This window comes from Cydia strobilella, chromosome 27 (genome assembly GCF_947568885.1).
Source record: "Cydia strobilella chromosome 27, ilCydStro3.1, whole genome shotgun sequence".
In the NCBI taxonomy this organism is placed as follows: domain Eukaryota; kingdom Metazoa; phylum Arthropoda; class Insecta; order Lepidoptera; family Tortricidae; genus Cydia; species Cydia strobilella.
The window spans coordinates 6,013,938-6,032,842 of record NC_086067.1 but is presented as its reverse complement, the minus strand read 5'-3'; the positions used below and the strand labels follow the sequence as shown (position 1 = coordinate 6,032,842).

Here is an 18,905-nt window from a genome sequence, read left to right as displayed (position 1 = left end):
ATAAATATTTGCAATATGGGACATATAAAAATTAATGAGGAATAAGAAAAGTAAACAGATAACAATGTAAAAAAAGAATGCGATGTGCGGTGATATAGTTTTTTCGAACGTATTCACAAAGCAATTGATTTTTTTCGTGAACAAGAAAAATTGTGATTTTTAATTCGGTTTATTTTGTAAATAGAAACGTAAGTACTTTATTTCCGCACTTTTTGAGCTATCTTACCAGTACATAATGACTTGTTACAATAAGAACTTGTGTTTATTGAGAATAATATGTCTTCGCAACCCGATGTTTTTGTGCCCAAAAATAGATGATCATTAACTACAACATATATAATACAGTGTTAAAAGACCTCGGATCTCTATAGAAACTTGATTTCGGATACTAAACGTCTTTCAAAACAATATATTTTTCTTTGAAACATCTTAAAACTTCGCAGGTTCAGATTTTTTCACCGGGTTTTTTATCATATCGATCTTTTTTTTAATAATCTTGCATGAAGTAGACGCGTCCTTTGTATTAAACGAATAACATAGAATGATTAGTTGTATCAATATCAATTGCAAATTACGATTTTTAATAAAACCGCTGAGATTACGTGTCTACCTTGTCCTGCCACATATTTTAGTCTTCATACGATTTTATTGAATTCTATGATATATATATATTTTTTCAATTGTTCAAATAACATTACAAAAATTAAGAACCGCGCTAAAAGTTTACAAAATTTAAATTGATAGAGAACCCAACTTGTATCCAGTTGCATAATTGAAACATTTATTATATTTGGTACTAGTTGAAAAATCTGAACTTGGCCTTGGGACTCTCATTTAGAAAAAAACGTCAAAGTCATTACTTGTGGTCGTGCACGCAAAGGGACGTCAAGTAGTGCCAACCCTAATAATTATTAGGAGCAATGCTGGGCCGAGCTGAACCGAGTTTGCCCGAAAAGAGGACTGACTATACCTTATCCCAGGGGTTAGTAAGGCCAGGCCCAGCTCTTGGGGGGTATGATTGTGGCTCTTTCAGTTACCCTAAAACCATCCAACTATAGTCTCGTCCTGCCCGCCATACTCAGTTTAACCCATTGAAATTTAAACCAGATTATTTGGAAAATAAGAGTTGATTTTCCTTTGGTTCGCGTTTTAAGTAAAAAAAAAGAATTTTCAGTGTCACCTTAACCTATCCAGGCTTTTTATTCATAACTTGCTAAAATGGATATGTCCTTTAAAAATCACACTGGGCAGGACGAGGATAGTCCAAAAGCTCCCAACAAAAAATATAAGTTTTAAAAGAGTGTGACGCGGGCCAAAACCCGATTTCGCTCTACCCTGATCAAGGACTCGGGCCGGCACTGATTACACACATACACACATTGTTGTTTAATCTAATACTAAACTTCCATTACAGTATAATGTCAGAGGAACCCAGCCCGTAGACAGAGAAAGAAGACATTATAGAGCAGGAAGAAACATCAGAAAAGGAAGACACAATGACAGATAATGAAGAAATGATGTCTGAAAATGATTTAACTGATAATGAAGAAACTTCAGAAAATGAGTTATCAGAAAAGGAAGATGCAACAGAGAATAATGAAGTAAAGTCAGAGAAGACCGTGTTAGAGAGGGATGAAATTACGATAGAGAAGGAAGATATGATGAGCATGTTCGCCAGTGTGTGGGTGAAGGTCGAGGTGGAGGAGGAAGCGAGAGAGGAAGAGTTGCAGATACATGAATGTCCAGAAAGGTGATTTTTAAATAAGAATAAGAATAAAGAATAAAGAATAAAGATCATTTATTTTCAGCTAAAGGTTACAGACATTCCAGGGGTCTCCGCACTAGGCAGTGCCTGTATCGCGGGGAACCAATTATAATTTAAATATCAGACTTTGTTACAATTAAAACTACAAACTAAGGCTTAATCTAGACACAATATTGAAACTAAATTTTGTTAAATATGGCTTCTGTCTCGGCATAATTTTGTGAGTGCAGCAGTTTGAAAAGCAGTTTTTTCGCTTCCATTTGTGTGCAATCCCTGAGGTTACATAGTTTATTTATAGCATTGTATGTAGACGCCCTGATGCGTTCCCCAAAACGTTTGCCAAAAGCTGAATTTACTCTTGGAACGGGTAAATTGAAGACGCGTTTTTGTGATAATATATTATACTCCTTTGATACTTTAGACGATTTATGTGTTTGTAAGCAAATTTTGTGTATAAACAGTTGACGAACAGATATAACTTTAGCCTGAGCAAAGAGATCAGCAGTTGGAAAACGAAAAGGTTTTTTGAACATTACTTTCAAGACTGAACGCTGCGCTCTTTCAATTTCTAACATGGTAGTCTTTGCTGCACTGCCCCACACTGCAATGCAGTAACAGATTATTGACTGGCACAGTGCGACGTAGACCAGTTTCAGCAAAGATTCATCTGCAGAATGACGAAGTTTCTTAAATATATAAATAGATTTTCTAATTCTACCAGAGAGTTTGTGAATGTGATGTTTAAAATTTAAGTTTTCATCTACAAACAGGCCAAGGTATTTTATAATGTCAGCGCGCTGGATACTATCACAGTTACAGTTACAGAGATTATCCGGAAACTCAGTACATGAGTGAATCTTTATGGTGGGCTCGAAAGATGGTTTTGTCAAGGCAGTTTTATGAAAACATAAAAATTTAGTTTTGTCACTGTTAATGGTCAGAAGGTTGGCACGAAACCAGTGCGATGCCATTTGCATACCTCTTTCAGTGACAGCAACTAAATTCTCCCAATTAGTATCGTTGAACAGTATGACGGTGTCATCAGCGTAACATATAATCTCAGAATTTGGGATTTTAAGATTAAGAATATCGTATAGATTGTAAAAAGTGTAAAAAGTAAATATTTAGAAAAAAATACAGATTAATGAGGGCTATCATTTTTTTGCTCACCAGTTGGCGCCTCTGTTGATGGTGGTTCAAAAGACTAAAGAACAGCTGTCAGTCATTGAAGTGACACGTGACATTTGACATTTCGAACTATGGAAAAGACCACCATCTACACTAGCGCCCCTAGCGGCGACTTCATACGCGTTAGCCCTCATTTATATGTGGATATAAATGTTTCTAAAATCTGACCAGGAATATATATATGTTCACGCGCCATGTTGCGGAATTTCATTGGAACAAAATTTTTCGTACTAAACTGAACTGTCACCACATACATGAGAATAACAGCGCCCTCTTGACAATGATCATATATTTCTGGTCGGGCTTTAACACATATGGAAAACCTAATTCTGAAATAAAGTTTATATTATTATTATTATAACTTTTGGGAACAAATCAAGTAATATCTAAACTAATGGCTTATTTACACGATGGGCCATACTGGCCCACTAAATCTTAGCTATCTGGGCCAGCGTGTAGAGAGGGTAGTGGAGTCGGATGGCTTATGGCGCGGCGATCGAATGGCCACGGTGTCGGTTTTTCGTCCGCACATCAAAGGTAGCGGGCACGTCAAAGGTAAAGGAAGCGCTGGTGGCCTAGCGGTAAGAGCGTGCGACTTTCAATCAGGAGGTCGCGGGTTCAAACCCCGGCTCGTACCAGTGAGTTTTTCGGAACTTATGTACGAAATATAAGAATTAGAATTAGAATTGTTTATTGCACTCATATTAGTATACAGTTCTTAAAACTATTTAATACAGTTCTACATGAACCCTGTAAGGGTATAGCAATATACTTAACACTAACTTATGACATAACATGCATCATAGGCATAAGCCAATTCCTAAAGACTAGTGTATAATTTATAATGGTCACTCTTGTAACCTTTTTTCAAACTTTTATCGGTGCCGGTAACGTTATTAGTCCATATTATCGTTAAAAAAATCATTTAATGTGTAGTATGCTTTTTTTACTAGGTAAGTTTTTAATGCATTTTTAAAGTTACTATAATTATTTATTTCTTTTATTTCGATATTATATAATTTGATATTTAGGTACCAGTCGCTTTTCGGTGAAGGAAAACATCGTGAGGAAACCGGACTAATCCTAACAAGGCCTAGTTCCCCCTCTGGGTTGGAAGGTCAGATGGCAGTCGCTTTCGTAAAAACTAGTGCCTACGTCAATTCTTAGTATTAGTTATCAAGCGGACCCCAGGCTCCCATGAGCCGTGGCAAAATGCCGGGATAACGCGAGGAAGATGATGACGTAGCGGGCCCGCGATGATGCGTACGCATCTTCACGTCGCGTCGCCCATTCCATAGTGCGTGCTCTATCATCGCATGGCCATCTCGCTGGTCCAGCGCTGGGCCATCGTATAGAGGAGGCATAATGACGGGGCACTGGAGGGCTTTGTCACTTTTCTTTAGCATATGACGTCTTGACGTCTATTTCAATTTTGAAATTCTCACTGTTTAACCTTTTGGACGCCAATAACGGATATATCGGCACCGCAGGTCCAACGCCAAAGACCGATTAATCCGTCACAGACCACAGAGCAACATAGACCTACGTGCATGTGCATAAAGTTCAATTTCAGTTTTGACACTTCGGTGACGTGGCGTCCGAGTGATAGCTTTTGTCACAGAATAACTAATAGTACTACCGTACAGAAAATTCACTCCTTCACAAAAGTCAGATTTAGATATAAAATTATACCTATACTCGCCGCCTGCAAGCAAAATTGAAACTTATAACCGCGCACGAACCGTGAATCTTTGCGCACCGCAGTTTTATGACCGAGCTGTGAGTGTCGGCACGGGGCTGTCACTTGACAAGTTTTTGTACCTATACCTACCTACTGATTTATTATTTTTAAGATAAATGTGTAGGAATTACAAGCGTTGATTCTGTAAACATAAAAAATTTATCCGCAGATAGTATGTCTGATTCTCACGGAAGTAGGTATGCCACTGCCGTATTCCTTTGAAAATATGTCAGTCAGTTCCTAATATTGTTTCTGGGCAACCAATATTCAATAAATTAAGGATGTTTTATACGGATTAGATCGAGATTTAGGTTTCAAAGCCATTGTGTATTTTCAATTTTGCACGAGCGCTACGACTATCGTGCGAGCCGAGCGGCAGCCCACTGCCATACGCCTGCCCGGAAGGCGCGCCGGCCAAATGTACCTAAACTGCGTAGTGACATCCCCCTGCTTTTGTGTTGTGTGTGTGTTTTGTGGCGTCGAAAAGGTTAACGAAACCGATATTTGACAGCGAAAGTTCACGAATCACATTGTCCTTCCCTAACGCATGGCGCCGATGACGTTCTGTTTCTCTCTCACTAGACTGTGCCTTTAATGACTGCTCGAACCAGCCAGCCGAGTCCCGCTAATGTTTTAATTTTTGTTTACGTTGATTTCAGACCAAAACGTAAGCACCGTTCAAAGAAACACCTAAAAAACCTGTTCTGCGACCAATGTGACTACCGGACAGCCTACAAAAACTGCCTAGAACTTCATATACTCAGCCACAAACAGGGCAAGGGCTTCGCCTGCCATGTCTGCGACTACAAGTCTAAATACCCAACCGCCTTACAACGGCACATCGCCATCCGACACTATGAGATGAACGGAGACACCCCCATGGACAACGGTAAGCCTCTACCCCTACACCAGTGCCCCGACTGTGACTACAAAACCTTCTACAAGTGGAACCTAAACAGCCACAAGCGGAAACATAAGCTTATCAAACAGTTTAAATGCCCGTCCCCCGACTGCAACTTTGAAACTGCTTACAGACATAACTACATCAAGCATAGCAAGGTCCATAAGGAATCTGTCGCTTTTAAATGTGATAAATGCCCTTTTACCACCAGATTTGAAGGGCATATCACTAGACATTTAGCGAAAATTCATAACGAAGTCACAGAAAAGGCCAATAAGTGCGAACTGTGCGATTTCTCTACTAAAACTAGATGGAGATTGAAAATACATGTGAATAGAATGAAAAAGGAGCAAGCGTTGAAATGTAGTTTTTGCGAATTTGAAACTTTTTACACATGCGCCTATAAAAAACATAAAGTAGACCATTATAATGAAATTTATATTAATCCTAAACGCACCAAAAACACTTTAAGCTCAGAACAGCAAGATATTAATGAATCACAAGATAAAATTCAGGAGACACCAGAAATTGACTTGACGTTCCATAATTATATACCGAATGAACCGGAGAATCATAATAAATACAACTTAGATCCGAATTGCGTTGATTGGAATAACATTCAAGTTTTAGAAACCGATGATAAGGAAAGGCCTTTTCAGTGTCATATGTGTGCATATACTTCAAAATTTAAAGCGTCAGTACAAAGACATTTCCAAAGACACCACACCGGAAGCCACAACAGACCGTACAAATGTGTGAACTGCGATTTTTCAACTAAAACTAAGGACCAAATCGCTTTACACAATAAAAGGAGCGTATCCGACATCCGACTTTTCTGTAACATTTGCAAATTTCAAACTTCATACAAATGTCAATTCGTTATGCACCAAAAATGTCATTACGCTTACAAATGTACCGCTTGCAATTATTCTTGTAAACACAAGTATGAGTTGCAGAGGCATTACGGTATAATGCATCTCGGGAATGGTATTAAATGCAGATTTTGCGAGTACAAAGCATCTAGAAAGGATAGCGTACTTTGTCATGAAACTATTCACACCGGGATGAAGCCATTTAAATGTGAGTACTGTGATTATACATCCATAAGAAAATCTCTGTTAGACAACCATGTGAAGCGGTACCATAGCGATATAAAGAAGGACATAACTATAGTAAGCGAGAGTAAAATACAGAGTTTGAAGATACCGCTGGTTCTACGGGAGTCCACAGATTTATGTAAGGAAAATCAGGACCATGGTGAACCAAAAGAATAAAGGTTATTTTTATAAAAATCGGACCAAGCTAACTCTGCACGGAATTTGCAGACAGCAAATTTATAAAACTGAAAATATAGCGTTTATTGTAAATCGTAACACTGCTAGACCTACAGTTTGTTATGGCAAAAACGGTGAAGAGTTAACTTAGACAGTCTCTTACCTTGGATGAACAGTTATATTTTACCTTTTGACCACCACGACAATTTATATAACATAAAATTATATACAGGTTTAGCGCATAATTGTTTTCCATCGTATTTTCTCGGAAACGTTCGTATTTGTCATGCTACTTCAGTCAACCTCAGTACTTTTTGTTCCGAGAAAATACGGTGGAAAACAATTATGCACTATATGTGACATTTTTAACCAAAAGGTACCACATTGTCGCTTGTCAAAAAGGTTGATTTTCAATTGAAGCTATATGGAAATAGCGCCTTATTGACAACCGACAATAAGTACCCTTTTGATTGAGAATGGCACATATGTAATAGTAAACTTCGTAAGGTTAATTTTATACTGTAATCTTTGTCTGTGGTAATCGAAGGGAGACTATTCACAAAAAATATGTTTTTATTAAGTACTTCTAATTGCCACAACTCTTTACATTACAGTCGTGGTAATTAGATCATCGACATATTTTGTGAGAAGAGCAGTCAATTACCGCCATTTTTGATTTTGGCCATGATGCGCCATATTTTATTCATATAATTTTTATAATTAAGAAATAACAAATGTATAAATAAATGCATATTTTTAACAATAGAGTCCAGAGTAAAAATCTTAAATGGACATTTGGGACTCAAAGCGCCATACTAGTACCTACGAACTGTATCATACATTCTAAATATTTGAGGAATAGCTTATTTACTGTTTTACGAGAAATTTATCGTTTTCTCTTGGACTTCATTTATTTATATTATTTTATTTATTTTATTGGTATTAAGGATAACAACAGCCGTAAATATAACTAAGACATAATTATGCTTACATAAAACAAGGCCAATAACAGTCATCCATTGAGTTACATTATGTAACAATTTATGTATTATGTTTTTGTGTACATTATGTGTCATTTTAAATAGCTCAAAAATACTAAGTCTAATATAGGTTTTAAATAAATCTCAAAAACTTGCCAATACTAGGCGGAAAAATATCATGGCAATAAGGGTGGCGTTTTCCTTTTTTTCATCCTGAGATGCATAGATTTTGTTAAGTTGTTAAATGGTGGTTAAATAAACTTTTTTTTTACTTATTGTTGTAGGATGTTATAATATGAAACAGCAATGGGGTTGGCCCGCCGAAGTATTTAGCAGATGGCGCCAGCATAGCTTGCCCAGTCAATCCCTAGAATTTTGTCACATTTTTGTTTTTTAATGGATTTTTATGACCTGGATGCCAGCCCTTTAAGACAAATCTCATAGAAAAAGGGGCAAGCTATGATGGCGCCATCTCTGCAAACCTTTGACAGTTGCCAACCTCATTCTCAGAAAATATGTCTACACTTCTAATTACCGTCACATCTTCATACAATTTTCGTATGTAGCCGTGGCGATTAGACCGCAGACATAATTTTTAAAGACCCATATGTGAGATATAAATGTATTAAACGTAGTATGTACCTAAATAGTAATTATTGATTGTGAAATAGATATATTTTTACATTTAGGTAGTTTTGTTATGCATAGATTGCATAAGTTACAAGTGTTTACAATAGATCAGTTATTTTCAGGACTAAACATGTTTTGGAGCCTGAGTTGGTGTATTTTAATTTTTTTGTTGAATCATAATTTTACCTCAGTGTAGTTTTTAGGCAGGCATCTTACAACCATATGTGCAGATATATTAAACAGATAGTTAAACCCTTTTACCGCCAATGACGTTTAAAGACGTCGATGACAAATAATACTCTTGTTGCAACTCTGTTGTATATTTATATTTATTCTTGCTCAGTTCCGGATCTACTTCCAGCTTAGATTTTAGCAATGGAATCTTTGACTTCAGTACACATTGAGGTGAAATTTGAGACGTGATAAGACGTCTTTTGCGACATAAGGGTTTAATTGTCTATTTTAAGCTAAATACGTTTGTACTATCTGTTTCTAAAAGGAAGACCTCTTACGTGTTAGATACAGTATAGTAAAAATACCTAAATTATGTGATAATCTAACAAGGTTCCATTTTCTTCCGAGATCTGGTATTTTGGGTAATGGGTGGTCTAGTACGGAACCCATATACGTCTTCTCACGAGTTGGTAGGTAGCGTTAACCTTTTGGGCGCCAATGACCGATATTCACGTAGCGTAGCGTATTAATCGGTCACAGATCAACATAGACCTACATGTATATGTATAAAGTTCAATTTCAGTTTTGACACTTCGATGACGTGCCGTCTGGATGACTGCTTTTGTGTTTGACACAGCGTCGAATAGGTTAAAGTAATGGGCCTGCTATAAATGTTTTCAACAGTCTAAATATCATATATTAATGATAAATTGATGTCAATTTTGCCATAATTATTTTTATTGTTGATTTTGGAAATAAAAGCATAGATATATTATCTAGAATAAATTATTTATCGACCTTGTTTCCTGCAATAACCTTTTTTTATTGAACGTCACCGACATATAATCGTCATGAACTGCCTAGAACGTGGAAAAATGATTTCATAATAAATATGTGATTGCGTGAGTTATTTCCTTTTGTAACATAATATTCTTATCAATTTTTTTTTATGATGAATAGGCAGGCGTTTGACCACGATCCCACCTGATGGTAAGTGATGATGCGGTCTACGGCGGAGCACGCTTACCTATGAGATACCTATTAACTCTTGCCTTGAAGAGCCCCATGCAGATTGTACTCATGCGGAAACAGACTCGGGCAGGGCGTTCCACTCCTTGGCAGTTCGCATAAGAAATGTGGAAGCAAAACGCTGCGTGCGTATTTTTGGAGTTCCTACCATGAAGCGATGCCGGAGTGCCGTTTGTCTTGTAGTCCGGTGGTAAAAATGGGACGGAGGAATAAGATTGTGCAGTTCCTCGGCACACTCTCCGAAAATATCTATGAATATTATGTTACAAAAAGAAATAATCACCATATATGTCCTGAATGTCATTTCGTATTTTCCAATCCGCTAACCTTATGTTTTGATACATTAGAGCGGAGCGCTAGGCCATTTCAGATATCCAAAACTGGTCACGTTTTTGCTTTCTGTCTCTTTCGCACTCATATAGTGCTCATTTACGAGAAAGCCCCTCTTTTGACCGCCACGACTGTTCTATAGAACTCGAAATAGTAAACTTTAACCCCCTTATTCATAAAACTTTACGGGCTTTGATTAGTTAACCTTTTGGACGCCAATGACTGATATATCGGCACCGCAGGTCCAACGCCAAAGACGGATTAATCGGGCTAAAGACCACAGAGCAACATAGACCTACGTGCATACGCATAAAGTTCAATTTCAGTTTTGACATTTCATTTCGGTGACGTGACAGCTTTTGTGTTTGACACGGTATCGAAAAGGTTAAATTATGTTTTATCTTAGATAAAGACAAACGATTAGTAACGCGTTCATGAATGACGCCATTATAGTTTATTTTATACTTTACCACCTACCTTTCCTTTGTCGACTGTGGCGGTCAAAGGGCTATCTATGTGTGTGTGTGTGTGTGTGTGTGTGTGTGTGCGTGTGTGTGTGTGTGCGTGTCGTGCGTGTGTGTGTGTGTGTGTGTGTGTGGGATTTGGGCATATTTTTTTAGGAAAAATGATGAAATGTTATGAAAGTAATAAAACAATAATGAAAGGACAAATTACCTTTTAAAATTTTATTGTGCATATTTCGGTAAATGTAAAAAAATATGGCAAAATAAAACGTTAACCGAGCGTGCGTCAATAAAAAAACCGCTCTCAGACAATGCTTTAAAAAAGAGCCCTATACTTATTAACATTTTTTATACATCTGACAAAAATAATGTCTCATTTTTTAAAGATAAAATTTAAGAGACGGAAGCGGCCATAGACTAGAACTGTAATGCATCGGTGTTGCCATACCCTATTTATTATATCAAGTTAGTAAATAACAAATGTGACGTTTCCAACCAAAAGGTACCACATTGTCGCTTGTTGATAAGGTTGATTTCTAATTGAAGCTATATGGAAATAGCGCCTTACTGACAAGCGACAATAAGTACCCTTTTGGTTGAAAATGGCACAAATATTTTCATATTATATACCCTTTTTGTAAATAAGGAGGCAAGTAGTAACAGATACTTGTCGTGATATTATTGAGAGCATATGTAAAGAAGTACATTACTTCACTAATTTAATATATTACATGAGGTATAGCATAATGAACTCATCTGTAGCTGGATTCAATTTAAAATATATCATTTTTTTCCTGTGTCCCTAGTATAACAATACATTTAATACCATCAATTACAAATTGATAAGCGATACTTGTCCATACTTGGAGATTTTAACGTTTTGACCGCCACGACTATTTTATCAGGTTAATTTTATATAGTAACATTTGTCGGCTATGGCTAACTGTGGTAGTCGAAGGGTTTGGTACTATTTAGATTACCCATACAAACAAATAGTAGATACATAACTTTTTTTCCCATACAGATAAGTTCAATATAAAAATAAACACCGAACGCGCATTCAAAAGCGAATTTAAATCAGCAACATTTTTCGGACTTTTCCACACTGGCAACATTACTCTGTGTTGCCAGTGTAAAACGATCCAGGTGCGTCAACCTTTTCTCTCATTTAATATCATAATTAATTGCTAAATATTTTTTGTATTAATTAATTATTACATATATTCTCGTTCTAAGACTACGCAGCAAGACTAGAATTTAATGGCATCTACATATAATTACTATTTATTCATTTTATACATATGTATAGAATCAATAATATTAAAGTATTTTATAAACAATTCAAAGACAAATTAAAAGCTAGGGAGTAATCATTTTAATTTAATTTGAATTATCACTTTGAAATGAGAATGATGTGAAAAGAATAGGATTAGAAATGCATTGAATATTAAGTTAAATGGTTTCATTTGAAATAAATACTTTAATATTATTTATTTAACTTTAAAAGAATAAAAGTGCAACATCGATACCTTGAGATACATTTAAAAACCACAGTAGCGAAATCCCTTCAAAATTTCACATTTGAAAAATATCTTTTATTATACACTCCTTCAAAAAGGATACACAGTACTCATCCCTGCATTTTCGACCAAAATCCAACTTTCTATTAACGAAAGTTACAATTTTCGACTTTCTCGAATCTTGAGACACTTCAATCAGTTCATTCAAAAGCAACGCTTAATATTATTCAAGAAAGTTTTTTTTTTTACGAAAATTCCCTAATTATATATTCACTCTTAAGCCACGATAGATATTAAGTAACAATTTGATAATAACAATTTATTTTGAACATTACACCTTGTAATTAAAAATAAATACTAATGACCATCGAAGCCGCAAAATAATAAAATAAATAATCTCCCTTTTTAATATTAAAGCAAACCTCTGTACATTTTATTCGTCAAAAGAACTCATTTCAACTGTCATGATTTTTAAATCAGTAGCACCTAAAATTAAATATAGCATACAACTATTTCTTTATTTCAAAATATATTATGTATCTCTTTTTAACCACATAATTATTAAGTTATTAACGTATAGTCCGACAAGAGATTGTAGAAAATTATTGAGGGCGCCACTTCCTCCGTAACTGTCGCATTTTTGACGTAAAATGCTTAAACATGGCAACAATTTAGTATGGAATTTTTTAGTTCCATTTTATTTAATTTCGCACTATACGCGTGAAACAGACAAGACTAGGGGTTAATATGGACACCGTGTCAACAGCTGAAGGAAAATGGTCGATTTGACATTTTCTGTCAAAATTCTCGACGAAAAGTTAGGCTATACAAAACTAGCACCTGTCAAATAAATAATGAGCGATAAGTCTTAACATTTATATAAGCCAATTAAATTAAATTTAAACACTATATACATTTTGAGATGAGTAAAATGTACTTGCACATAACATATAAACTTCTACTATATCTATAAAAAAACGACGGTATATCCCGTCAGCGGCGGCAAAGCAATATCGCCTCTCGTGGATTGGCAAAAGGTTAAAATTTGCAATCTGTAAAATTCGTTACAAAAAGTTGCCGCGTACCTACGCACGACGTTTTTTCATGGTAAGAAGTGTTTTTTTAATACCACATCGGTGGCAAACAAGCATACGGCCCGCCTGATGTAAGAAGTACCTATGTAAGAAATGTTATTTGTATATACAAGTACACATTTACCAATAATAATTATAAATAATGTAATGTTTTAACATAAGCTCAACTGGATGCTGATTCGCAATAATGTGTCAACCCACATTATTTTTTCAATAAAATGTCAACTTAACTGTGCCACTTTTTATTATATTACAATTATATTTGTCATTAACACGTGAGTAAAAATGGTAATTTTTTTGTTGCGTGTGACGTGATGTCACGGCAGACCACAGTTTCATTTCAAAGCAGAAAATACTGGCTATGCCCAGATAAACTTTTTAAGGGCCGATACAGCGGGACTGCAACCCGACTACTATTTGTATGGAAACTGTGCAGTCAGCGTACAGACGGACTGCATTCCAACTGCAGGCGAACTGCGTAAACTTATTAGATTTTACTTGTAATATTCATCACTAAAACGACGCAATTGACGTTATGTATGCACCAAAATAAGCGTCTCAAATCATGCTTCGGCTTATGGTTTTCAAAGTATTAGAAAACATTTTCATTACTGTTTTTTTGCCTGTCAGTTACAAAAATGATCGCAAGCAAAACTTGTGACGTTCCACGGGAAAAGGTACCTTATGGCGGTCGGCGCTTATGTCACGCAGCACCGCATTATTATTGGAGCGTCGTTAATAATAGCGTAAGTGCCAACCGCCATAAGGTACCTTTACCCGTGGAACATCATATTTCACTACCTTGGTGCTTACACCTTACAATTTTACGTTTAACCTTTCGTATGCGCATGTCAAAAAATTGCCATATAAATAGCAATCGTGACAACTTCGTGTTTAAGTTGAATATTCAACTGGATATATGGAGCAGATCTGCTCCTAAGCATACGAAAGGTTAAGTTCAATTTGTACTGCAATGACCGCAGGCTTATGCACCAGGCTACAATAAAAATATTAAAAAGTTGGCAATACTTTAGCGTTTTTTTATAATGATTCGAACATTACAGTTGTCAAAAAAAATTTTTTTACATCATGGCAAAGGACCATAACAGAAACTTATGACGTACTACGGGAAAAGGTACCTTATCGCGGTCGGCGCTTACGTCACGTAGCACCGCATTAGTATTGGAGCGTCGTTAATAATAGCGTAAGTGCCAACCGCCATAAGCTACCTTTACCGTGGAACGTCACATTTAATCTTACGCCAATATAATATTTAGCTTGGGAAAGCGAGTCCTATAATATTACCTTATAACTGAGTCACCGTATTTCATATACACAGTTATTACTAGAAGTGGTACGAGCGTTTCTAACTATTATTACTAACATTACATTTTCGTCTTCAATAATTTGCGTCAAGGAAAAACATTTTTTTTAACCTTTTCGACGCCGTGTCAAACACAAAAGCTGTCACTCAGACGCCACGTCACCGAAGTGTCAAAACTGAAATTAACCCTTATGCACATGCAGGTCTATGTTCCTCTGTGGTCTGTGACGGATTAATCCGTCTTTGGCGTTGGACCTGCGGTGCCAATATATCGGTCATTGGCGTCCAAAAGGTTAATACCGAAAACATGAGTTGAAAGTAATCAAATTTGACTGGTAATTATGATATGTCTAATACGCTGCAGTACCTACCACTTCTAGAAAATAGTCTTTTTGTAGCCCCTTACCACACCAAGCGCATATGCTATACTTATATAAGTTTTATTTTTCATAGAAAAACTAGCCGAGATTTTTTTTATTTTTTTTATTACCCTTGTTTTAAGTAAATTGTAGCAAGAATATGTAAATAAAAATTCGTGGTGCATTATTGCTTTATTGCGACGATATGTGACGTTTTCAACAAAAAGGTACCACATTGTCGGTTGTCGATAACTCGATAAGGTTGATTTCAAACTGAAGCTTTATGGAAATAGCGTTTTATTGACAACCGACAATAAGTACCCTTTTGGTTGAAAACAGCACATATAATCATATTCAAGGACTCATTGCGGTATCGAAGCATATTCGAATAAATGCTTTAGAGAAACGAGGGTTTACACGACGCGCACAGCCGACTTTACACGTCTTACTTTAAAAAAATATTTAACGGTAGTATTAGTTTGGAAGACTAATAAAAAGTAATTTAGCTAAAATAGCAAATGTGACGTTCTCCAAAGGTATCACTTTGTCGCTTACCATAAAGACGAAATTGGCTTGTATCTTTATACGAATACCCTGTCAGAGTATCCTTATGCCAAGCGACAATGTGGTACCTTTTGATTGAGAACGTCACAAATACGTAATTGAAATTTGTATTAAATATAGCATAAGCGTTGGAAATCGGCTCATTTCCTTTAGGACCCACACTAGCGTCTCCCAGCGTCAGCGTCCAGTCAACTGTATCGGTCCGGCCACGACATCGTGCGGCGGCGGCAGCCATAGGTGGGAACGAAAGGTCCGATAGCTGTGTCTCGCTCCAACCTACACCCCAGGCCAAAAGTATGGAAACAAGCTTGTATTTCAATAGAAAAGAGTGATCTTTTAAGGCTTTAAGCGATGGATTTTATACTACTCATTGACAATTTGGTAAAAATAATTATAGAACATTTTAATTAAATTACTCTGGCTGTGATAGTTGCCAATTCAACATTTTGTCATGTAATTAAAGGGTAGGTATAATTATGTAACTTTTTCCTACTTAATTTTTTTAGCTTTTTGACAATATTTTAGGATGTTTTGATATTAAGCGTGTATTTTTAATCTTTTGGGTTTGCCTAATGTAAGTTTTAGTTTACAAATATATACAACAAAGATAGAAACATGAGATATTAAAGAAAACAACGTTGTTTCCATCTGGTGTGGGGTGTATGGCCGCCGCCGCGCGATGTCGTGGCCGGGCCGTATGGCGTCATGGCTGCTGCTTGACGCAACGTTGGCGTAACTGCGCGGCGACGCCATTTTCCAAAGCGCCGACGCTTAAAAGACGCCAGTGTGGGGTGGCTCTTATAAAGCTATTAAATAACATTAAGGTTTATTCTAACTTGAGGTTCGAGTCGATCACAATTGTATAATTTTAACATTTCATGAGCGTTTTTTTTTGGAATTTTATTTATGTGACCTTTTTTGCCACTTTTGTGTTATTTCTAGTCAGAATCACGAGCTCTTTCGATCCTAATGGGATAAAAAATGTCCCAAGGTTTTTTTTCCTATTGTGTTTCCATTTCCCCATATACTTTCTATGGCGGTAACAAAAAGGAAAGTTTGAAAAATGTATGGAAATTTTGGGACACTTTTTTTCTCCTATAAGGATGAGAAGGGCTCGTGATCCTGACTAGAAATAACACAAAAGTGGCAAAAAAGGTAACATAAAAATGGCAAAAAAAAGAAACGCTCTCATACCGTTTTCGGTACATTAACTCTTAAATAACAGTGGCCTTTGAAGAATTATATAACTAATGTGTCATTCAGTGGTAAATTATATAATCTAAAAATTCATTTACTGTAAAAGACACTGCACCTACTTAATCATTCTGGTTTAACCCATTGGTTGACTGGTAGAAAATGCTTTAAGGCATTAAGTCCGCTTTAAGTGCCTTCATGTATTGTGCAATAAAGATTAAATAAATAAAATGAGTAGTTTTTATGATCAGATAATAAGATAAAATAAAGTATGTTTAGATAGCTTAGAAAGGGTACCCTTTAAAAATTAATTTTACTGTTTCATCCCTGTTAGAAATTGTCTTCAGTTTTTTTTTAGGATCGATTCGCCATATTATATAAATAGTTTTACTTGGCAAAATTTCAATAGTAGGGTTAAGGTGGAAACAGTGGCTCAGCTCGAACAGTGGTTCAGTCGCCTAAATATCGCTCTCTCGTGTTGAAATTAGCTTAAGTGAGCTACTGTACCCGGCCTTTTTCTACCGAGCCACTGTTCCCTCCTTGACCCTACTTACATAAGTCTCACTATGTAACAAAACTGGTGTTTGACAGCTCAAGGTCACAAATATTACTGTCCCATTTTAACGTACGTTTTTCTTTCACAATCAATATATGGGCGTTTTCTAAAATAAATATTGAAAACCTAATTCTCACAGATACTGGTGTTTTTGGGTTTTTCCAACTCAGAATCAGTAGCATATTCAATCCTGATGGAAGAAAAAATGTCCCAATAATTTGTACGAAAATTGCACATTCCACTACGTCACGCACGTAGTGAAAAAAAATTTCACAAAAAAATGTGACGTAATGAAATGGACATTATTGGACATTTTTTTAAATGACAGGATGAAGAATGATGCCCATTCTGAGTAGAATAAGCCTAAGAATGTCCAGATTTGAAAGAATCAGGTTTTCAATATTTATTTTAGAAAACGCTCATATAAGAAAGAATAAATACAATAAGTACCCCTTACACTTCATTAAAGTGTCAAAAGGGCATCTACGTGTTGGCTTCGGCTCCGCGCACGCCTCCCAAAGGTCCGGAACACCATTGTTCCGTGATGGGAAAGAAATACAATAAAAATACAAAAAATATACAATACAAATATTTAACATCTTTCTGATATACGAATATATTATCTGTGGTCGCCATTAAACATACGCACTATAACGCCTTGAATCTTGACAATAGAGCCGTGTTCAGATATTTGTGAGCACGAAGTCCGCTCCGATATATCCGATGGCGACTGTACCCAAAGCAAGATAGTGGCAACCTTAATAATTGCGCACCAAAACAATCAAATAATAAACCACTTAATCCATTCAGCGCTAATCACGACACGCATTTTGCGCTACATACCGGGAAACCCATATCATCGGCTACGACCGTAGCTCAGCGGTGAATGTGTTACGTAAATTATGTTTCTCAAATCTCAAAGGTAAAAACCCACTGAAATAGAACTAGTCATATAATTCTCCGTTCCCTATACTTTGGTACAGGGCATTTTCAATTAACAGTGTACCATTTACTTTTTTTCGAAAATCTGTCAACTTTTAGGTTATTTCTACTCAGAATCACGAGGACTATCGATTTAAAAAGAAAAAAAAAAACATATTACGCATTTTTATGGATTTTTTATTTTGTATGGACCGTTACAAAACTGACACCCAAAATTTGTATGAAAAACTGGTCACACTTTTTTTTCTTTGTCTCATTCAATAGTATTCGTGATTCTGAGTCTAAATAACTCAAAAGTGATGGTTTTTCGAATATATTAAATATATTTACAACGGGTCACACGTATTTTAAGTCGAAAAACGCTCGACATGTTTCACTCCGTACCGAGGAGTGTCATCAGGAGCTTGCGTTATTTAATATGTCTGTGTCTCACGGAAGTTTTGTTTTTGGAATAAAAGTAAATGATACCATTTTTCTGAAAACCCCCACCAACGTCATATTCCGGTATCACAGCTAGTGTGTCTCCCTCGAGTACAATCAAGCACATAAATGTATACACTTCACCAAAGAGTACTTCATGGGAAGTGGACACCGTAGCTTATAAACCCTAAAAAATTGAGTTTAAGACTTCTCTGTAATTCAATAAAGTAGTGTATAGACATTTTTGACCACTTAGTCTGCACAAATGTCTTTGACTGTACAGGACTGCTTTGACTTGTGTAATCTCATGCTCAATCTCAATGTGTACATAACGATTACATATAACTATATACTGTGTATATGTTAGTGATTAGAAGTCCCCCGCTGTGTCACAGCTGTTTGTGGTATCCTGAAAAGATATAGTTTCAAATAAATTTCGATCGGGCAAATAGGTTA

At 36.1% G+C, this 18,905-nt stretch overlaps 2 protein-coding genes across 7 annotated transcripts in view; one reads left to right on the top strand and one right to left on the bottom strand.

Annotated features, from left to right (window-relative positions):
• Positions 1 to 52: 52 nt before the first annotated feature.
• LOC134753509 (zinc finger protein 142-like) lies at positions 53 to 9,370 on the top strand. The gene is made up of 3 exons (XM_063689404.1): positions 53 to 188; positions 1,415 to 1,750; positions 5,354 to 9,370. Exons 2-3 carry the CDS (start codon positions 1,497 to 1,499, stop codon positions 6,867 to 6,869), a joined length of 1,770 nt encoding a protein of 589 aa, XP_063545474.1. The 5' UTR covers positions 53 to 188; positions 1,415 to 1,496; the 3' UTR covers positions 6,870 to 9,370.
• Positions 9,371 to 10,671: 1,301 nt separating this feature from the next.
• The window catches only part of LOC134753502 (tau-tubulin kinase homolog Asator), a 99,816-nt gene continuing 91,582 nt past the window's right edge, over positions 10,672 to 18,905 (bottom strand). For all 6 annotated transcript variants that reach the window (XM_063689397.1, XM_063689392.1, XM_063689393.1 and 3 more), the window contains one exon: positions 10,672 to 18,858. The gene's annotated coding sequence lies outside the window, so the exon portion shown is untranslated. The remainder of the gene's footprint in view (positions 18,859 to 18,905) is intronic.